Consider the following 23,172-nt stretch of genomic DNA (forward strand, 5'->3'; position numbering starts at 1 on the left):
GTCTGGGTTCGAATCCCTAATCATACTGCAGTTCCCTTGATCAAGGTACTTGCCCTGAATTGCCCCAGCAAAAATGATCAGACTGTTTAACGGGGTAAATAATTGTAAATGGTTTAGTTCACAAACAAAGGTGTCAGCTAAATAATAATAATGTAATTTACCTGAATAAATAAGAACACAAAGGAATAAAACCACTGAAGTAAATAGTCTGTTTAATATGCAAACATCAGTGACGATACTGATATTAGTCCAGGTAAGATGAAGCACAGCGTACATGAGAGACACCTTGTTCGTTATACACCGTGCTCCTCTTTTATGAAGGTAGAGCACAATCCACTAACATACATATCATCATCCAAGTCTACATTACAAATTTAGCAGCAACATGTTAACATTGGAAACATAGGGATAACAAAGTAGTTTTATTTAGAAAAAAGTCACAGTTTTTCTTAGCATAAATGTGTTAAAAAGGTAAGGAAGTCCAAGGAAAACATTTGTAAAAAGAGGTCTATTTTTTCTAGGGAACTTTTCTAAACACCATTTAAACTCTGTAAAATACATAGGGAAAATGTAACTCTCTACATTTATACTCTAATATAAAGACTTTTGATTCTGGCACAGTACAAATTCTCAGGAGATTTGACAAAAATATACAATGCTTTGTTTCACTTCACATTTTAAGATTTAAATGTAACTAAGGGTTCTGGAAAATACAACAGTCTCAGTGGTCAAAAAAAAAAAAAAAAAAGAAATACCAAACAGGACACCAGTTTAGTTAACCTATCCCAACAGATTATGACTGTTTTTTTTTTTTTTAATACAAAAATATCAGGACAAATATAAATTAATATATATTAAAAGAGTCAAACTGCAATATAGGGGAAGATCTACCAAATAAGCAACGGTATTTTTGATACAATAAATACTTGTCAGTGACATTGTGAATACTGCGCCAACCGCCATGATATAAAAGAAAGATGAGACATATTGTTTAACCAAATTACTAATCATATATCATTAAACTATATTTCTTATACCCATCCCCCCACCCACCCTATAACATTTAAATTACAACGCATTAATACTGGAAACAAGGCTCACTAGATATTTACGGTTTTTGCTATTGTACATCTGTGGACAAGTGCCGGTAAAACGCAGGACTGTACTCCATGCACGTTTACACCACTCCTTTCTGTTTGCAGTTTATGGCCTTCAGTAGATAAGTTGAGTTTACAGGTGAGATATGCCTTTTTGATCGCTTGGGCGCGACCGTCCTTCGCCGTGAAGTTAGTCCAGTTTGTGACACCGCGCGAAAGCCTTGCGATAATGTCACCGGGCCCAGGACACATTTTCTTTCTCCTCTCACGCTCTACGAAAGCTTGCTGTTGCAGATGCGTCTTTTCTTTTTTTTTTCTCTTCAGATCCCCATCTTTATACCGCACTTCAATATGTATGCCTCACTCCTGCACATATTTCCTCTAAAAGTCTTATGACATGTAACATTAGAAACATAAAAAAACAAAACAACCAAACAAACAGCGACCTGTCAACGCTTATGTTCCATTTCTTCACTTGCAACAAAGGAACTGCCAGTTCTTCCTGTGAACGAAACAAAATGTCGCATGTCCTGTAGTGGCGGAGAATGAAGTATATAGTCTTCTCTGTTTTTGTCTTTTACTCCCATTCATAATAAAAAATAAGTCTGTTCTGTATTTTACAATATATTTCAATATTTCCACTATGGAAGCATTAATTAGTCCAGCACTGCCAAAAAAAGGTGTTTTTTTGTGTGTTTGTTTTCCTTACAAAAAGGCGACGTTACAAAAAATGGGGGGATTACGAGGGACATTTTGTACAGCCACACTTGACCACCTTCTCCACCTCCTCCACGAAGGAGGAGCCGTCGGTACACTCGAAGGTGTATTTCCGCCGCTTGCTTCGCAGCGCCCCGCAGCACTGTCCGGCGGAGCAGCCGCCGCGGCACTCTAACCGCGAGACCTTTTCGGTGGTCTGGCATGCGGCATAGCCCTGCTGCTTCTGATAGTTATCTCGGACTCGTTCCCCTCGACAAGCGATTTCTGCAGGAGAAAGCAAGTTGTGATGATATTATTACCTTGTTCCAAAAATTTTCATCGTATTAATCACCTGTTTCATTTCCGGCAAAATGGAGGACCCCCAAGGTCGAAGTCGTTTAGGAGGACTTGATCCAACACAGGTACGTGTAAACACGAAGAACCTAAATCGCTGCTTCATCCCTTCAGCCGTGATGGGTTTACAATAGAAAACTACCAGTGATAGGAAGTGAATCTAAAGTCTACATTTTTCTAGAGCAAATAACTCATATAGACACTTAGTGCAGAGTTTCTTAAGCTTTTCCAGGCCACGGACCCCTTTGAGAATCGGATAAAAGCTGAAGACCCCCTCCTAGAGGAATGTTTATAAATAAATTTGCAGAAAATATTGCACTGGTATTGACTGGTAGCGTAGTAATTAGACCTGCTGCCTCTGGGCCCACAGGTTCAAGTCTCACCTCTAGCTGTAGTACCCTTGAGCAATGTACTTTCCCTGAATTACTCAGCTGGGTAAATATCTTAGCCTTATAAGTCACTTTGGAGAAAAGCATCAGCTAAATGAATAAATGTAAATGGCAATATCATGGCAAAAATTTTTATTCTTAATATATTCAGTTATTTTCAAAGCAAGCCTCTGTTTCATAGACTCGGATGCCTACCCATTGACCCCAAGGGTGTCCATGGATCCAAGGCTAAGAAGCCCTGCTTTAGAGATACGGTGTACAGGGTGTGCAGGAGAAACTCAAACATGACAAACATTGGATGACTGGGGGTTTGCAAATTGGTTTGTGTGCCATTCAAAGGTGATCATGTTCATGATATCATACCATAGTTTGCATGCAGTTATGTGCTGGGAAAACAAAATAAATTATGAATCCGCCCTCCCCCCCCAAAAAATAGTGATGGTTTTGACACGGTTTAACAAAAGTAGAAATGAGGGGAGTGCAAGAAAAGGGTGAGGGAGAGGAGGGAGGTCCTCAGTCCTTTCCACTGAGGGTCTCACCTGTCTGAACCTTGAAGGGCTCAGGGAATAGTCAGAGGAGGCTGGGAGGTCAGAAGTAGAGTATAGCATAAGAATAGTATCAGAATCACTGGGGTGCAATGCATTGTGGGAGGGACATATAACAAACAATTAGCCAGAGAAGGTCAAGTAACAACCTGACCACATCAGAAAAAACACCACAACTCATTCATGAGAAGATGTTTGACATTGCTATTCTTAAAATAATTCAGATTTTTAATTTAGTCTCTGAGAAGGTCATGAATTGAAAATCTTTCCTGTATCACGGTTGGATAGGTCATAAATCCATTATGCATTCAACTAGTTGTTCCGAGGATCGTAGGATCGTGTAGATCAGTTCTGCTCAAATGTTAATTTACTCAGGAATGTTTTATAACCAAATATGGATCTATCTATCTATCTATCTATCTATCTATCATAGATACATAGAGGGATAGATTACATTTCAGTGATTAACAAGTAAGAACAAGGCCATTCAGCAAATTAGCAGTGTAGCAACGAAAGTAATGTGTAACACTGCTTTCACAGTCACACAGCCATATTTTTGCCTCCAGGGGTTTGATTCATATCTTTCTATTACAGTATATAGGTGGTGGCTGTTGTATTGTGGATTGTAGATGTTCAGTGCCAAATGACTGAATATTCAAGATCGCATTACTGCAACTGCAAAACATGTGTCACATAACACATCAGGATGTAGATGAAACAGAACAAATGGTGTTGTATTATGTCCAACATCTTGTTGTCAGAAAATGACGAGTTAGTCAAAAAGTATCCACGATAACGTTTACAGTGTAACATTTTTACGAACATTATCGTTGATGCTTTTTGACTGACCTCCATATATTACTGTAAATATTTGTATTAGGTTGTTTTCTAACATTAGTTTGATATTTTCATTAATTTGAGTATACTTTTGCTGTGCTCACCTCGGTCACAGGCCTCTCCCGTGTATCCGCTGTTACACTCGCAGTAGGCCTTGCCCAGGCCAGACAGCCTGCATTTCCCGTGCTTGCACTTAATGGACTGGCACGGGTTGAAGACCTCCTCCTCCTCATCACACAGCACCCCTGCAAAGCCTGGCTGGCATCTGCAGCTGTATGAGAAGGCGTTGATGGGCAGGCATGTGCCGTGTATGCACCTGGTGCGTGGTGAGACAGGGGTGAGCGAGAGAGAGAGAGAGAGAGAGAGAGAGAGAGAGAGAGAGAGAGATACCATGGTGAGTGGTGGTACCCATCTTGGAGTGCAAGTCAATCATTACCTTCATCAGCATTACTCATCAAGTTTCACCCCAAAAGATACTATCACTAAAATGTCCAGAATTAGGTCTCCAGAGGTTTATTTTTCCTCCATTTCTTGCCTTCATCAAATCTTTTTGTTTTCCTTTCCTCAGCTACATTACCTACATTATCAAATAACCTTTTATAATGATTTTGCTTAATAATGATTATCTATCTATCTATCTATCTATCTATCTATCTATCTATCTATGTCTGCTTATTGTTTTTGTCTGTCCATCTTCACTTGCCCATACATCTGCACCAGCTGCTGAAGTTGAGCTGGACTCACTTGTTCCCCTGACAGGGGTTGTTGGTTTGCTGGTCGCACAGAGTTCCAGCCCAGCCGCTCTCACACTCGCAGATAAAGCTGGACTGGCCAGTGGCATGGCAGGTGCCATGGACACAGGTGGTCTTCTGGCATGGCTCACAGCCGGGAAGGATGCCATCCTGCAGTTGGAACTGGGCCAGGTCCTGCAGCTCACTGTTGATGTACAGGTTACGGATGCAGCCGTGGAAGCTGGTGCCATTTTGACCGGGACCCTGGCGCAGCGCTGCCACGTTGGTCTTCATCGGCATGCCTGGGGAGGAAAGAATCCTAAGTGAAGCATCTGCCACCCCCGCCACCCCCATTTTCCCCGATTTACATCTCCACCCCTTCCTGCCTTGGAAGCAGGTGAAAAGTGATCGACTGCCTGACAGACCCTGTGCCAAGCTGACTGCTTTCTTTACACATAGCAGGCTCTACAGAGTTATTGCCAACTGGAAAACAACTGAAATCGCTTGCTCTATAAATATGCAAGAAGTACATGTGGAGCAAAGATAAAGTGACATTTGCATTCCGCTAAGTGAACTGGAACATCCGGTCACAATCTTGTCACCCAAAAGCCACAGTCTAACCACAGTTTCAGATACAAATACTCTCTGTAAGAATGTCTTCTGCAACAGAGGCACTCAGGAGACAGGAGCATCTTCATTTAGCTAATCATTACCGCAAACAGCGAGTCAAGCATTATTGTGGTGTATATATTCCTTTAATGGACAGGTTAATTCCGCTCTGAATATAATGGTCATATCACTGTTAGCTGTAAATAGAATCCCACAGTGGTCAATAGTAATCGGTGTCTTAGGAGAAAAGAAATGTCTCATGTCTACAGAGATCATTCCAGGGAGATGAACTGAAGTCAGGATGGGAAATTAGAATTTAATTTGGTGTTTCTTTAAATCAGGTCCGGAGTTGTTGATGTTCTTATTTAGAAGCTGATCAGAGAACAATCCACACATCTTGGTATACACCACCCAAGAGATGTTCTCTGCCGAATTAGCTTGGCTTGACTAATTCCAAAAATTACCTCCATTCATAAATACCAAGGTGAACTTGAGCTGGTACTATCTGGCTAATCTTAAGAGGGACACAAGAACAAATGTAATCCTCTGATGTGGGCATTCCTGCTAGCAGCAGGGACGACTGCGAAATGGGAGGGAAATGAGCACCATGCTGGAAAGTACAAACATTAGACAGAAGGGCAATACGTTTGTCTGACAAATAAATAGCTTGCATCTATTATACTTTGATGCTGCCAATTCAAAAGAAGCTTTAGTGCTTTAATAACCATCGACTGCTGAATGCACAGATGGGTTTTCTAAATGGCCGTATCTAACATTCGGTGTTACTTAGTCAACATAACAACGGGAGCCTGCACTTTCTGGAAGACGACGGTGACAGTCCCATCAGCCGAAATGATGCTCAAGCCATTTTGGTGCATCGGTGGAAACATGCAGAAGATGTGAGATGGACCATTGTTGCAAATGGTTTTTTGGTTTATTGCAGGTGAGTATTTTTTCCCAACCATGGTAAGAGTTTACATGCTAAATGTAAAGCAACTTCTTTTGGTGCCCATGTAAGCAGATATGCCATCGGTTTGACAGTAGACATTGTAGGAAGACCTTGTGGAATATTCCCATGCCTGGAACCTAAAACACCCTGAAGGATGCAGAAAGTGTCATACCCCCCATGTAGAGCGGCGAGTCGATGCTGAGCGTGGACTGCTTGGAGAGAGTGCTGATGGACTTGGGGCTACCACCATCGATGGACAGAGAGAGGGTCTGCTCGAAGGCCACCAGCTCCACCAAGTGGAAGCTCCCGTCGTTGATGGTCTCCACACTGCACATGGGGAACAAAGACCGGCATCAGCCTCAGAGCACAGCTACACACATCACTTTCTTTGTGTCTATAGTTAATACTGCTGGGCAGCAGGTGGCATAATGTTTAGACGTGCAACCTTGCACACAGAGAACACAGGTTCAGACCCCATCTCCGGTTGTAGTACCCTTTATGAAGGTACTTACTTTAAAATTGCGCAAGTAAAAATTACCCAGCTGTATAAAAAGGTCATTTTGTGAATTACCTTTTTAGAAAATTTTGTAGAAATTACCCAGCTGTATAAAAGCATCAGCTAAATGAATAAATATAAATATAAATCACTATAAGTAGATTAATACTGTAAGTTGCTTTGAAAAAAGTTTCAGCTAAATGTAAAGCCTCAGCAGTAATGCATTGTTGCACACAACATTTGTTTTAATTGGAAAATGAACAATAATGGTTGTTGATGTATCCCTGAGTCCAGGAGAAGTGCTTAGAAGAAAAGGGATTGGTCTGACTACACTGACAGAAGGGAGACTGTATCCAAGCACGTTTATGTGGCGTCTCATTAGGCTGGCCTTTTGAAAATGCTAATAAGGTAGAGAGATTGGGCTGAAGAGCACTGGAGTCACAGCACTGGGTTCGCAAGACGAGCACATCCTCTAGGGATGCGTGATCGTAGGTGGGGTGTGTGTGTGATCGCCCGCGGCGAACGCTGAGCTCTTAGTACTCCTGTCGCCCTCACGGCGCACTCAGACAGCAGCATCACTCGTGTTTTAATAGCGCATCTCCTCTGAGGGGGCTTAAATAATCAATGACAAATAGTCAGCGGGGCCCTGTGATAAACTGGACACCATAAAAGCTGACACGAATAATCAGACACCTCATCATAAGAGTCTCTCGCCATCACTCATCTTATATTACTAAATGTGACCGATGAGCATTATAGCCATTACATTACAGCTGCAGTACAGATGAGAAGCATCCTCATATTGCGCATTATTAATAATACTGATGGAGATATAAATTTAAACAAAGACAATTTAAGTAAACAGACATGCTAGATGTGACCGCTTTAAAAATGCCCACAAAGGAAAAACACAGCAAGACTCCGTTTCTTCAATAATTTAGGAACTGTGGTCTGGGAAGGAGGTGTCCACCGTCTCTGGGCCACAATAAATGTTTGTTTTAATAGGAGCCAACTTGTATTAAAACAAACAAAGCGAGCAGACAAAAAAATACAGCCACAATTTCTGTTGGCAGATCACTGATATTATAACCATGCCAAATTTTGCACTTTTAAAAGGACAACAGTAGCCCTTCATAAGGGGAAAAAAACGTATAATATTTTTTCTCATTCGCAATAGAAATATGAATTATTCATAAGGCTCACATTTAAATGTGACTTTCCACGTAAGTTAAGCATTCCAAATAAGATGGATTTTAAGCAACCTTTAAAAATACAATGTTTAATGACGGGTGGCACTTAGAACTCTGGTTTGTCTAATTCACTCCATAAACAGATGGAGATCCTTCAGGGGGTATTAAAATGTTTCCTCTCTAATATAAACAAATAAAGTCCGTTATAGCCATCATTAATAGCATGTATGTTTAAACCATGCCTTGTGCTTGCTGTTAGTATCGCACCGAAGGCGAGTATTTTATTTTTTACGTCCTAAACATGCAGTGAGTGTGTGTTTTTGCTGGAAATCTGAAGGAACTTTCAGGAGGTTGTTTTTTTTTTTTTCCCAGTGAAAGGAAACACAGGCCTGGCCTCAGCAGCCCAGGCCAGAAGATGCTCAGGATGTACATGTGAAAGCAAAGCTGGAGTGAAAGACAAGCTGTTACCTGTAGATGGCCGAAGGCGGAGAAGAGCCGGTGTCATAGCTCACACGTAGCCGACCACGGTACAACTCCACCGCAATGTGGTCATTGTCACCTTTGTACAGCAGAATACCGTTGTCCTCATCGGTAGCAATCTAGAATTGAAAAATTATGACTATTAACTGCAATGGTATGGTGTGCTATCCAGGGTACCCTGCCTCAGGGTCTATGATACTGGGATAGGCTCTGGACCACCATGTCCCTGCACCTGACAAGTGGTTATAGAATGAATGAAAAAGAATATTATCACAGGGCAGTATAAGAAACTACAGGAAGTTTTGGTGTAGGAAACTACTACGGTTTTTTCATGTCAGCTTTAAGATTATTTGTGGAATTCAACAGTCTCCAAAGGTTCCCAAAATTCATATTATCACTCAGGTTTGCTGATTTTACCGGGAGAAAGATAATAAAAATCTTGATCTGCTCATACAACGTTGTGTGATATGCTAGCTTATGGAATGACGTGGGAGCTGGTCTCCGTAATGGAGATGATTGCAGTGTTCGGTTTACCCAGCTAGAGAAGTAATGCAATCTCCCCAGTCAGTAAGCATCCTGGACAGCTCTGAGAAGCCTAATTCTCGAAATGTCACAAACTGCTCCTGACTGCGGGTGTTAAACGGCTCTGGAACAGCCTCCGGGGCCGTCCGCAGGAGCCCAGCGAGCGCCGATGCCCAGAGAGGCCGTACGCCACTAGGTGCTCATCAGACTCTCTGTGGGTGACGGGAACGCCGCAGAGCCCAATGTCTTCGACAAAAAATATTATAATATAATAATTGCCAGCTGCTATGTAAACCTATTCTTTTGTCCCTTTTCATATATTGGATATGGTTTCCCTTCTTCCATCTAACATTTTCAGTCACCTGAAGTTATGGACTGTGTTACAATAACGTCCTGGGGGCGATTTGTACCTGCAGCGAGATGTTGGCCTGGGCGCTGATAAGCGAGGACGGGATCTGCAGGAAGGACTCGTGCTCCACGAAGTTGACGCTGATCAGCTTCTCGCACCTCTCGCCTTGGTAACCCTGCAGACACTGGCACTCGGGGTCGCCCCCCCGCACGAAGCACTGCGCCCCATTGCGGCACTCGTGGTTATCGCAGGGGCTGGTCCGGGGCAACACCATGGGCGGGGAGAACTCGCAGAACAAGCCGCTGCGTAGCACAGCCAACGGCAAACCACAAACGCACCATTTTCAGTATTCAGTCCCATGTTTAGACTTTGTTTACTACTGAACCAACACCCTTTAAGCCATAAACACCTCAACCTCAGTGATACTATAGAGTGGCCCTTCAAACAACCTTCAGGGAAAAATTCAGTGTTGACTACAACATGTTACCCTTTCGATAATCACAGGCGTTGATTTAATTTTGTCTAATTTAACCTGCAAGTGATCGGATTTTGAAAGAAGAGTGTCGGTATTTACATTTATTCATGCTTTTCTCCAAAGCGACTTGGAGGGAAGTGCAACGTTAAGGTACTTACAATTGTTAAACATTTATACAGCTAGTTAATTTTTACTAGAGCAATTACCATGCTCAAGGGTACTTTAAGTGGAGGTGAGAATCAAACCTGCAACCTCTGGGTCCAAAGGCATTAGTGTTAACCAATATGCTATCAGCTGCCTCCTGAGAGTACAGCAGTTGGAAGTTAGGGGAGAAGTTGGTTAACTGTATGAGGACTCACCTGTACCCCTCTGGACAGACACAGGTGTAGCCGTTCACTGCGTCGATACACTGGGCCCCGTTTTTACACTTATTTTCCTGGCAGTCATCGAAATCGACACTGCACTGCTCTCCGACATACCCAGGTGTGCATTCGCACCTGTAACAAGGGACACGGCATAACGTGTAACCATCACGGCGAAACACCAATCAGCACAGCTCTGATACTAGTGACTGCGCTGGGAAAAAATCACGAATGTGGCCTGGATATTGAACTTGTTGGACAGAATGAGTCAAACTTTCTCTCATTAATCGTATAGCTTATGAAAATACATAATTATTGGGTGTACCCTTGAAACATGCCGGAGCCTGGACGTTTATAAATTTTTGCATACAAGTTTGCCAACACTTAAACCAGAAACCAGCAGCCTTGAAGATTTAGTGAAGTGCACTCATTCCAGCAATATGAAAGTTCTCTGTGAAAATTCCGAGAAAGTGATATATATATATATATATATATACACAATTTTTTTACCCTCCGTGAAAATACAACAGAAAAACCCGAGGACCCACTCACCGGTATCCTGTAGGTGTCAGGAGACACTTGGCATCATGCTGACAGGGGTTCAGCTCCGGGGCACAGAAATCCAGCTTCTCCTCACATAGCTCGCCTGAAGGACACAGGATCACGGGCACACTCACACCGGGCACACTAACACCGGGCACGCACACTCCCCTCCCCACCACCCCAACGCCAATGAAGTCTTCCTGTCAATTTCCAGACATGGAACTCACAGATTCCCTTATAGACCACGTAAAAAAAAATCTTTAATGTAATCTCAGAATGTATCTTCAATTTATATTTCTGAGCCAACTCTGTCTGATAGTAAAGGATCCCGCTGTGAAAGTGTATTAAATAATGTATCCTTTGGCTCTTCCCTGGGAGGACTCTTTTCAAACAGACGGCCTGGCTGAGAAAACCCTCTCTTTTCATCCTTAACAGCAAAACAAAGCCCAGGAGAGCTGAAAATGGCCTTGCATTTCTGGCCACAAAAGTTGAGCTCAAAAAATCTTTTATTTTTATTTATTTATTTATTTATTTATTTTTTTTTTTTTGTTTTTGTACTCAGTGTCTCTCTGAAAGAAGCCACACTCGTGTCCTTGGATGCGATCAATCAATAAAAGATTTTCCAAAATTACAAACCAGGCACTAAATTATGAATCTTTAATACCAGTCACACCCCTGGGGTCCCTGAGGAAGGGGGATGTTGTGATGAATGTCTTTTTGTGGCTTAACCATGCACAGACGGGGAAGACACGTGGCATCGTGTGCTGTCGAGGGGACAGCCAATATGGACCCTGTGATAAATTAGCCCCGGTCCTCGGCACCGTAATGCTCTGTGTGTATCACAAAGCGGTATTGATTAAAAAGGAGGAGGACACAAGATGAAGATAATACCAATATATTGCAGCTCAGCAGGTCTAAGGGTGGAATAATTACCAAAATGTTTGAAATCAATGTAATTGTTAGGCAAAGATTGATTTGGCCCCTTGTTTCATATTAACATATCAATTCAGAAAACTAAACTGCAGTGAAAATTTCATGGTCATAGCTGTTTTATTTTTACTTGTAGAACAACTGATACATGACACAGATTGATATCATTATTAAGCACAGATATTTTAAAATCTAAAAAAACTATATCCTGTAGTATTACCAGGCCATATTAGTCATCTGCTTTTATTATGAAGACATTTAATATGAAGAAATAAAAACAGACTTTAATAAAGTATCAACACATCAGCTGGCTAAATACTGAAGATGTAGTGCAAAAATTACTGTACCTGCAGGATGAGAATTCAATTTAATATTCATGGTCATATTTTAAACATATAAACTGAATATGCTTATATCATAATTTCATTCCTGTCCGAGCATGAAAGCCTGAATTGACCATTTGAATGCTTCTTTTAATCACGCTTAATCTTTTGTGTGAACAAGCTCTCCTTTTAGCGTTAGTACTGCCTGCATTCCTTCTTTTCCAGTGCATTCCAAAGGTGCTGGGAGATTGCCAGCCTGTTAAAAGAGGCAATCCCTGACAAAAAGCTGCAAGGTCACTGTGCAAGCTGGGACAAAACCTGTAGAGCACCCGCAAACGAAGGACGGCCTCTTCCGAAAGGACCTCCAGCAGAGAGACGGTCCACCTCATCGAGAAAATCAGATTTCGCTGGCCAAAGGAACAAGATGTCATGGCGCAAGGTCCCTCTGGTAGGAAAAACACGGCGGGCCCATTTAGAGCACATTGCGCTCGCGACCCTATTAAATGCCGTTGATTCTTCACTGAAATATCGCCGCGTAGTGTCCCTGCATATGCATCGCATAGTCACTCCCCTTCGCAGTTACTGCTGCGGGATCCAGCATGCTCTCACCTCACTGCCCCTAATGCCACATCGCCGTGTTTCGACATGGAAAAAGCCAGTGATGCAGAAAGAAGTTGGGGGGAGAGGGGGGAGAGCGAATCAAGGCAAAGATTGCTTTGAGATTGTGAATATCTTCTACCCACCTGCCCGCCCACATGTGTCTGATCAGCTGGTATCGTGCAGGTGATGGAGCGTGGTGATGAATGGCATGAAAAGCAGAGGTATGGGAAGGGGGAGGGGGGCATGCCAGTCTTTAGCGGAGCCCAGCTTAGAAAACACGAGGGCTGGTGCAGCTCGTGAGCACAAAGAGCTCAGAACAGTATTATTCAAATGGACTCCCGAGATTGCATCTGAAATGCGGGAGCCCTCCGCCCCCCCCCGACCCCCGCTCCAGCCTTCGTCCTCTGGGCAACGCGGGGCACGGCTAAAGACGCTCAGAAATAAAGATAGAGTATCAGCGACTAACCTTTCTCCACCTCATTGAGAATAGCTGCTTGCGGTTGACAGAGACAGAGGAGACAAGAGGTTTCGGCTAGTTAGCGGCGGTGGCGGCAGCGGCACACGGCAATGGCAATGACAAGGAAGCAAGGCAACACACACACAAGGCAGCAAAGCTCACCGTCAGGTGTCAGCAGAACACAAACAGAGGCTGTATAATGAGAGCTTTCACACATCATGATGGAGCACCTTCTCCGCTGCCTGAACCCCCCTTAACATTTGACTTAGCGTAATTAATTCCGGAACAATGTGTTGTTAATATTAATAAAAGTGAATAGCTCAGATCTTGAGTAATGTTCGTGTTTTACATCCAGAAGTTTGATCTAACCAGCTATGAGACAGAGTTGCAACTCTACTAAAGCGATACCATTCTGGTAATACGGTATTTCATGACATTTTATGTTACTCCCATAGAATAGTGCATTGTGGACCCCCTCCTCTCTATAAATGAAAAAAAAAAATGCAGATGACAAACTATGAGTCATAACGAAGGTAAAGGAAGAGGGACAAAAATCCATGAAAGCTTAACGTGAGAAGCTGGGCTCATTTTTATTCAGTCCATGTTCTTCTCAATCCTATAAAATCCTGGATGGTAGCTGTCCCTGGCCTTTTCCACTGCAGCACAAGTGATCTGAGTGCAGCACTGAGAGCTCTGGATCCGCAATCCCCATCTCTGAGAGCTCCTACCAAGATCATCCCCCTTTCCCAGTCGGCGGAGGCTGGGTAGAAAAGTACCCCCAGCTCCTAAGGAAAGGGCAGGTCATTCATCACACAAGGTACTTTATATGTATAACAACTCTGCTTCCAATATACTTGCGGCAAATTAAATCGGTTGCACATCAAAACTCTCACAGCGTTTGTCAAATACCTCCGCACCAGCTTGCCCAAACACGTCGCCTGTATGCGTTACATATTTAAAATATAAACAGAAAGGGTGGTAAAGGTTTCTTAACCTTTTTTTGTTCCTTAACGAACAAAGGCCGTGCCTTAGAAACTTGGCCTCCTTAGCGGATGTATCGATTCAGCCGTTCGTAAAAGAGCGGCCACCTCTCGCTCTTTTCCTGTTGTCTTGTCCAATCTGACCTTACCTGTATATTCAGGAGGGCACAGGCAGGTGTAGTTATTGATCCCGTCGATGCAGGTGGAATTGTTTTCGCAGTCATTGTCCTCACAGTCGTCGATGTTGATCTCACAGGCCTCGCCTTCGAAGCCATCGGCACACACGCACCTTTGGAAAACACGGACAAGGACACTCCGGTTCCAAGCTGTCAAAAGTCACCTGGACTATGGAATCTACACCACATCAAGATTGTCCTCCCCTGAGATGCTTCAGCATGTGCGTTTCATATTACTTTGACACTCCTTTAGCCCGTTGCATTTTAATGGCTAATTTAAACTCAACGCCACACTTGTACGGGGCATCTAATCTTGCAAATAAAGTGTGCTCAGCAAAACAATGACAGATGTACATAATTTCTCATTACCTATTTAGTCAAGCCAATTAATTTTTTTTACAGGTTGGAGAGTGTAACAGATTAATCTTTGGACTAAAAGTTTTGCTAAGAAGTCTGGGTAATTAGCTAATGAAGTGCACAAGAGGAGTGCCCTCCATTTCATGCTCTACCTTAATAAGCTTGATCGGATGATTTCCATTCTCGGGTAGAATTATTAAGCTAATTTAATGGAGGGCTGCGTTTCATTATTCATTCAGGGCTACTGGAACCATTTTATTCACTGATTAACTCATTTCATCTTGGAGCGCTCTCAGCGGGTTCGAGTCGGCCGCACGGAAAGGAGACCCATTCGTTTCCGGAGTCCACGCCGCACCGTTGGCCCACAGTTGCCCGCGGAGATGCGACCGCCCTTCGTTTCGCTGTTGTTTCACGCGCAAGGGTGCATGCTGACAAGCTAATATGAACGCTCCCAGTTTGGCACTTTGAAAAACTATAAATCAAAATAATGAAATGGGTGTTAACGGTGGAGCGCGGTGGTGCAGCAGGTTTGGCTGGGTCCTGCTCTCTGGTGGGTCTGGGATTCGAGTCCTGCTTTGGGTGCCTTGCGACGGAGTGGTGTCCCGTCCTGGGTGTGTCCCCTCCCCCTCCAGCCCTGCGCTCTGTGTTGCCGGGTTCGGCTCTGGTTCGCCATGACCCCGCGTGGGACAAGCGGTCTCAGACAATGTGTGTGTGTGTGTAAAAAGGGTGTTAAGCAGGCCCTTCAAAACAAAAAATGATTCGGTCTCAAAAATCATAAACACCAGGTCCAGTGGAACTAGAACAAACTCATGCTTACAGCAAAACATTTTCTGCAAACATATAGATGGAGCATTCGTTGCTTTTTCTCCCCAAGCAGGAGTTTTGTAAGAGTGGGGAATCATCGATTCTGAAACAATCGCTTTGCCAAGAGCTGCTCTGCGACTGCTGAGCTCCTTGACCTCAAGAAGCGGGACGTCATGGGAAAAAAATAAAACAGCCCAACGGTTCACAGTCGAATGCGCCGGGCTGATTCTTATCCACACCGTGTTTGGGAGATTCTGAGCCTCCCAATTTCCTTTGCTCTGTTTTTCAGGCAGTCCCTTCTTGACTTTGACTGCAGCTTGGACCTTGATGTCCAGCTCCACCATCTGGAATGCTTTCTCACCCCCCTGCCTAATAACTCTCCACACAGAGTGCCAAACGTTGACCCGTCGCCCCGACACGCCTTACGCAGTCACATTGTGAATGTTAAGCTCTGGCTTTTCGCAAGCCAAGGCTCCGACTGAAGCGTGCGTGTTTATAACCCCCCGCCAACTGCCCACCCGCTGGTGGCGGTTTTTGCAGGGGACAGACCACTCAGGGTATCGCTCCAGCAAGTCAAACAAAAAGCGGTCGGCGCTGGAGCTGCGATTCAAAGCGGCGGTGGGGCCTCTGCACTTCATCTGCCAGAGGGGGGCCCTGCTTTGTACCGTTAGCGCTGAAGCTAGCTGCCGAGAAACGAAGTTCGCCCGTGCGCCTTTAAGAGACGAGCGTTTTTCTGGCTGAGCAGAGCTGGCGCACACTTTTTCATATAATGTGCAACAGAACGGACCTTTATTGAGAACAAAAATAAACAAACCTCACGGGCACAACAGAATAGAAAGGGAAGCCTGGCGATCATAAACACTTAATGGAAAAATAAATTATGGATGATTGCTAACCTCTGAAAAAAACAAAATCTAACAGAAGTGAGAAAAAAAAAACCTCCAAGATGAAAAACAAATGAATGTTTATAGGATTTAGGCCATTTGTTGCATGGAGGCTTCTTTGTCACACGCTGCTCTCCAAATGTGACCCAAGACTATCACTTCATCATGCCTCTAAAAACCACGGTTTGATCGTGCACACCAGCTCGTACGATACACGCAACACCCATGTGAAGCCGATTACTTAAATAAATGGCACATTCTTACTAATTTAATTTACTTAGTGTGTTTATTTCTGTTGTGGTTCCCAATGTTCAAGGACAGTTCAGGAGATTCATCTGGCTGCAGGAGAAAACTCACCAAAAGCTGGCGGCCTCGCCTTCTTTTAGGTGACACGTCCCACCATTCTGACAAGGGTTCGCGATGCACGCATGAATGGGCACGTCACAGTCCTGACCCTAAAAAACACACGTGGTTTCTGAATGTAAGGAGCAGTTTCTCCTAAGGGTAAAAACTGCAGTGCGTTTCAGAAAAGCATTGGATGTCGCCGTACCTTAAATCCGTAAGGACAGGTGCATCTGTAGAAATCCACGGGGTCGTTGTTGCACGTGCCGTCGTTCTGGCATGGGCTAGACAGGCATGGATTGCACTTGGCGAGGATGTTTACATCCACTGGTCCTGGGATAAGGGATAAGATTGGTGTAGAAGGTTATGAGAGGAGCTACCACTCCAAAACTGAGCTCATGCTGGCGATGTCTGTCAAACACAGAAAACCGCAGGAAAAAATCCAGGGAAAGTCAGAACAAAGGGGGCAAGTCATGTCCACAACTGAACAGAGGGGCACATCAGGACACTGAGAGAAGAGCGTGCTTCATTTCCAGCTCTCAGGTTAAGGTTCACTAGGGGCTCAGGGGCTGCCTGGAGGGACTATGACCGGGCTGCTTGGTTGCCTTACCTGTCACCAAGAAACCACAAGGCCCCAGGACATCTACAGAATGTCAAGTTTTGGGAACCAAAAACGAAACGACAAACATGTCAAGCCTTTCCTGACACCTACTAATATATGTTACACATGAATGCAGCGGATGGCTTCCCACTCTATCACCATGCTGGGAAGGAGGTACCTTGGCAGGTGAACTTCTTGGATGGTGTGGTGAGAAGCAGCTTGTCCGTCATCTCCCCAGGCCCAGCGCACCGAGCGATGCCGGGTTCCTTGTACCCGGATTTCACCCATTCCGAGAGCCATTGCATGTTGCAGTCACAGTAAAGGGGATTGGCACCCAGAGCGCTGGGGGTGGGGACAGAACAAAGCAAACAGCCACTTTCAGCTTTGCACCTGATTAGCCACAATTTAGACCGCTCCTGGGCATAGCTGAACTGATTTGCAATAATAGCATCCCCCACTGAGGTATTTTGAACTTCTCAGTTAGGCTGTCCTTGTAGATTTTTCCCATCCAGAAAGTATTATTATGACATATTTATAAATGTATGAATTAATATCATTATGCCATATTTAGAAAAAAAGGAATATTTATTCATCCCTCTAATGTTTTCTCTAAAGGAACTTACAAACTGAAGCAACTCACAATTATTTATCGTTTTTTACAAGAGCAAGAGCGGACACCTTGGCTTACTAAAGCAGGAGGTGGGATTGAACCTGGGTCCTTTGAGTTTAAAGGAAGCAGCTCTAACAACTACACCATTTACTACAGGGGCTTGTTATAATAGCAGTAGCAACTCATGCTATTCCTTCGAAAGAATATGAATCAACCTTGTGAAACCTAGTACGATTGTCTGTTTTCATTGATTGCATTTTGTTGACTTGACAAGCCCCAGATATAAAAATATGTTTATTTGTCCTAGAATCCCCTGAATTCTTATGATTTAGCTAGGTTCATGACATACAACCGTAAAGTCTGCAGCCTTAAAGTAAATTCACATGTTTTTCCAATTGTAAATGTGTGCCGACTTAAATGCATGCACTTTTCTGATTTTGCAAAGAGTAAGTATGATTTTATTGTAAAACTGAAATAATTGTTATAAACACAAAGAGCCACCCAGGACGCTCGTGATAAATAAAAATTTAGATACTTGACCAAAATTTCACTTTGAGACTGAAGGGGGTGTCACAGTGAAATATGTCTACATATTTTCCTCTGGCTTCATTTGTAAAGGATTGGCATTGTAGACTGGAAAAATTAGAAAGCCATGGATACTATTGTCTATTTGTTATAACAGTAGACATGCATATACAAACTGTGACATGTTGCCTGCTGGACAATACATCATAATTACTGCTGACTGCTATTGATATACCTGGAACATAATGTCATAAACAATATATCCCGCTGGTCTTCTAAATGTGGAAGATGATAGCAACTGCTCGGCATCTTCCTGCCAACATCCTTTTCTTCATATTCCTTTCATCTGCAGTGCTCTACACCTGTGTGCCTCTGTTAAATTATTCTATTATCAGAAATGCATAGCATTCCACAGATTTTTATTTCTCTCGAACACGGTCAAGAGCAAAGGCAGATCCTTTCATGACAAACTACTCCCAACTTCTCCCTCCCCTTTTTTTTTTTTTCCCCTCTGCACAGCCAGTCAATCTGTATTACTTCTGGGAACGAGATGCTGAAACTGCCTTAATCAGAAGCACCGGACTGTTCCAGCATCTAGACATTGGGATTTTTTTCTTTTCCTTCGGAAATACCCCCTGGCCATGAGAATACATTTTTGAGAAGCGTTTCCAGCTGTTCACGTCCCCCGCGTTCTGTCAAAGCTGATTGACGGGGAGGCGAGGGCACAGCGAGAAGACTTACAGATGAGACAGCGAGGACAGGTCCTGGAACGCCCCCTCCGGAATCACTGCAATGTCGTTGCCGTGCAGGGACCTGCGGGCCGGGCGAAAGGCGAGACGGTCTCAGGTGATGCCGAGACCTTGCCCAACAGCACTAATGGCACCGACGACCTAGCGCTAACCCCAAATGGCCCGGTGCTCTGGAGCACCGCTGGCAGAGAGCACAACTGTGTTGTCATGCTTTAAAAGTTCACGGGCAAACAAGTACGCTGTTCTGCGGCTTCCCTGACCACGGCACCACCCTTCCCACACGGAAAATGGTGACTAACACAAGCTGTGCTGACCTCCGTCAACATGGGAATGATTCGAGACTTGAGAAAGCAAAACCAAAATAGGCGTCACAGGCGCTAAGAGGGCTGTAAACACTCCGATCATAGTGCGCGCGCGCACACACACACACACACACGTGCAAGCTAGGGGAAGAAACTCACAAGAGCCGAAGGGACTTGAGTCCGTCGAAGGCCTTCACGGGTATGCAGCGCAGTCGGTTGTAGCTTAAAATTCTTGAGGAAGGGAAGAAAACACGAAAGACAACGGTATCTACGTTGTAAGAGGGGCTCGACACACGCGTGTTGTTCGGAGACGACAGCTACGCAGACATGCCGCGGATACGAAGCCACACTCACAGAGTAAGCAGATCAGACATGTTACTGAAGCTCTGGTTGGACAACGTGCTGATCTGGTTGTTACTTAAATCGCTGGAAGAAAACAAGAACGACAAGAAGAGCACACGTTTCAGAAAAACACGTCACGGTTAGACAAATTAGTGTTGCACTCCTCATGCCAACAGTAAGGTCCTCAGGGGCAGCATGCCACATGACGGGACAGTCGTTTTTCCACAAAAACACGCTGTTCAGTAGGCTATTGCAAAGACAGTAAATTGCACCCCGATGCTGCAATGTTGTTATAAATGAAACCGTACTGTTTCATATCCAAGAAGCTCCACATTTTTTGTTTTTAAATAAAAAATGAGCAAGAAAACTTCAGAACAGCGAAACACACCATATAAAGTCAAATTAAAATATAAAGCTACCGATTATTTCAGGTCTCTCATGCATCATGCTTTTCTCGAGAACATTTTCTCAAAAAATTACTCCAGTATTTTCCTCTCTGGTTTCGTGAACACCACCCATTTGTTTCTATTTCAAAGAGGTAATTAAAAGATCTATTTTGCAACAATCCCCACAGACAGTGGCTCTGCCAACAACAATTATTTCAATTAATCATTCTTAAATGAATAGATGTGAGACTCAATTAAAAAAAAAAAAAAAGAAAGAAAAACGCACTTCAGTTTGAAAACCACCTACATGAGTGTTAAGTGCTTGTAATTAGAGAGTTCCTGTGGAACTTGGGTGAACTGGTTTCCATCCAGATACCTAGCAGAAAACATAGAAAGAAAAAAAAACAACGTCAGAAATTCCATATTTCCACTGCTGCAAATTAATTTGTTTTGGATCCAAAATAAATGATATCGTATATATCACAGGAGCCAAGGAAAGCATTTCAAAGGCAGAATCCTTCTAGATATTATTTTACCAGCTGCATGGGTGTTTTATTTTACCACTTAACAGTGAAAAATGCCACTTTTTATTTAATACATAAATATATTTCCTCATTTTAAATTGAACATTAAACAAAAGAGGCTCATGTTTAAAGCCTCCTTTACAGTAACTACAATGTAACGCAATATCTCTATTAGATTTCTTGACTTCTACCCCCAAGGAAACATACTGATTTTCGGCCCCCTAGAAGAGAACGCGGCCTCTGGGGTCGGCCGAGAACTGGAGACGGTGCTCAGCGCAGGTTTAAAGCGAGCTCAAGTGATCAAAGATATAAAGATCCACCTTCAGCATGACATAATTAACACTGACTAAAAACAGAATAAATATTCATGACATATTATTCGACAAATCCTTCTCATAATACTGTCAGAACATCTCCTAATGGCTTCCTGAGTGAAATATAATAATTGAAAACTACAGCCGGGTGATGCAATCTGTACCCGGAGAGCGAGCTAGAGGAATTAAAATTGGCAGAAGTGATTTAGCGGGGTAATGCAGGCTGCATGACGTAAACCTTTATTGGAAACTAACCTATAACCTTTGGAAAATGTAATTTTCCCATGTGAAGATTAGTTTTCAAAGACTTAATTTGAGTCCCATTTAAAATTTGTGAGAAGCACTGAACGCGAGCCCCAAAATGATCGTTACTTTCAATTCAAAAGGCCTAGGAGTTTCTTCGGTATTTTTTTTTCTTTTTTTTTTTAACTTCATTGCTAGTTTACATAATACAGTTTTGTCTGAAAAATGTAATGTTCAAGGTGCAGTACTGCATTTATACTGTCAAATCACAAAATCCTTTTCATTATTTACTATTGTAAATAAAACCACACCGACAAAATGGAAATGAAATAGAACGAAATGCCAGCATTTAACATTTGTCCCACCCCGGCTAAATGTCTCCTGACGTCCAGATGTGTCCGGAGAGAAGGGTAAAAGTCACACGAGGAAGAGATGCTTGGAGCAGGAGTGCGGTGTGTGTGGTACCCCATTGGGCTCTAACCGTGCCCCGTGACTCAGAGACGTGACAGAGGTACGAGGGCAGTGTTCCGGCGGTGATGACTCACAGCTCTGTCACCTCCTTGGGGATGCCCTTGGGGAGACTCCTCAAGCCTTTGTTACTGCAGCGGACTACTGTGTCCAGGCACGTACACTCGGCAGGGCAGCGGGCCATGGGGGAGCAGCTGTTGTCGTCATTGCCTGATGAGACAGGGGTAAACACAAGGTAAGACAGGAGTTATTTCTGGTGCACCGGAGGAATGCTGACTCCTTTTCGTGCTTCAGTAACAACGCACTTTACCCCGTCTCAGACAGTAGTGACCACGATGGTATTAACTAGACTCAGTCCTGAGAAGCACATTCCACCATCCCAATGTGCTTTAGTGAAAACAGAGATTTATTTAATTCAAATTACTTGGTAAAAAAACTGTGGTATTAAACAAGTAACTTATGCTTCGGTAATCACGTGTTTGAACCGAATCTACCTCTTTTCAGTTGAAATGTGCGTCACTGTGGGGGAAAGTGTCTGCCAAATGCACAGATGTAATTTTAAACGTGGCAGCGATGATTTGTAGCATGACGGGAGGTGCTACCATCATCGCAGGCAAAGTCCTGAATGGCCACATCCTGAATGGGGATCTCCTTGAGGAAGTAGGGGCTCTGGCAGCGAGGATTGCCCGTGACCACCCTCTTCTTCCTCAGCCATTCTCCGAGCCAGGCCAGGTGACAGTTGCAGTTGAAAGGGTTGGCTAAGAGGTTCCTGTCGGGAGTTAGACACTTGGGTGAAACAATGCTACTCTGCTAGAGTGATAACCCATGTTCATTCTTTCAAGGGTCAAGTTTCACCTTGATGACACTCTGTGTATAAAAAACAACATGAAATAATGAAATAAAACACACTCCCTAAGCGTGTGTATGCGTTAAAGTGTGTGTGTGCGATGCAGATATATACATGGATTGAATAGATACACATGAATCTTCTGCTTTAACAAGTCATCCTCAACCTATAAACAAGAACTGAGACATTACACAAACAACAGCATGAGATACTCCATTCGCTTATCCCAGTCTGACATAAGGTGTTTACAGGGATTGTATCCACAGCTAAATTATAAACAAGAGCTTCATCCCAAATGGTTTCACACTAAAAGATCTAGTCAAGATTGCAGTGCCGGAAATTGTAAATATCTTGGTGAATTTGAAGCATAAGCAATTTGCTGCTAATTGAAGCCGGCAGCTATTCTGACATGCTGTCAGACTGCAGTGCTCTGCAGATTACCGAGCAATTTAATATTCATATTAGCAACAGATTGCTATTATTATTGGCTTTTTTTTTTTTCTTAAACATGCCTATTTTGCCAGTCTGTCACCATGATGGTCTCAATCTGCCCAGCCCCAGGAGAATCACCCATCTCACCTGACAACCAACAAAAAATGAATTTTCTCCCAGCTGACAGCATGCCAGTTCAGCAAAAACTTTCTAAGGATTCCATTATTTACCCACAGCCTATCTGTAACCTCCAGGAACGAGAAGAGGAAAAAAAAAATCAGATAAATGCTTTAAGTGATGGATGCTCTGCATAATATGTGGCAAGAAGTCCTCGTTTATTGTCGGGCCTGTC

General features: G+C 43.4%; 1 protein-coding gene across 4 annotated transcripts in view; it reads right to left on the bottom strand.

Moving 5' to 3' along the window:
* Nucleotides 1–783: 783 nt before the first annotated feature.
* slit2 (slit homolog 2 (Drosophila)) overlaps nt 784–23,172 on the bottom strand; it is a 120,639-nt gene continuing 98,250 nt past the window's right edge. Inside the window, exons 19-38 of one of the 4 annotated variants that reach the window (XM_029258976.1) lie at nt 22,144–22,310; nt 21,619–21,751; nt 20,300–20,368; nt 19,619–19,690; nt 19,424–19,495; nt 18,955–19,026; nt 17,257–17,420; nt 16,686–16,810; nt 16,493–16,590; nt 14,064–14,203; nt 12,944–12,967; nt 10,634–10,727; nt 10,079–10,216; nt 9,306–9,546; nt 8,362–8,492; nt 6,380–6,534; nt 4,663–4,951; nt 4,023–4,234; nt 3,076–3,116; nt 1,910–2,078 (exon numbers count right to left, since the gene is read on the bottom strand). In XM_029258976.1, the coding sequence (XP_029114809.1) occupies nt 1,986–2,078; nt 3,076–3,116; nt 4,023–4,234; nt 4,663–4,951; nt 6,380–6,534; nt 8,362–8,492; nt 9,306–9,546; nt 10,079–10,216; nt 10,634–10,727; nt 12,944–12,967; nt 14,064–14,203; nt 16,493–16,590; nt 16,686–16,810; nt 17,257–17,420; nt 18,955–19,026; nt 19,424–19,495; nt 19,619–19,690; nt 20,300–20,368; nt 21,619–21,751; nt 22,144–22,310 (2,530 nt within the window). In that variant the 3' untranslated portion in view covers nt 1,910–1,985. Of the gene's footprint in view, nt 2,079–2,812; nt 3,117–4,022; nt 4,235–4,662; nt 4,952–6,379; nt 6,535–8,361; nt 8,493–9,305; nt 9,547–10,078; nt 10,217–10,633; nt 10,728–12,943; nt 12,968–14,063; nt 14,204–16,492; nt 16,591–16,685; nt 16,811–17,256; nt 17,421–18,954; nt 19,027–19,423; nt 19,496–19,618; nt 19,691–20,299; nt 20,369–21,618; nt 21,752–22,143; nt 22,311–23,172 lie in introns of those variants that run through there. The other 3 variants (XM_029258973.1, XM_029258975.1, XM_029258974.1) reach the window with 3 other exon arrangements.

This window comes from Scleropages formosus, chromosome 16, assembly GCF_900964775.1.
Source record: "Scleropages formosus chromosome 16, fSclFor1.1, whole genome shotgun sequence".
NCBI classification, from domain to species: Eukaryota; Metazoa; Chordata; class Actinopteri; order Osteoglossiformes; family Osteoglossidae; genus Scleropages; species Scleropages formosus.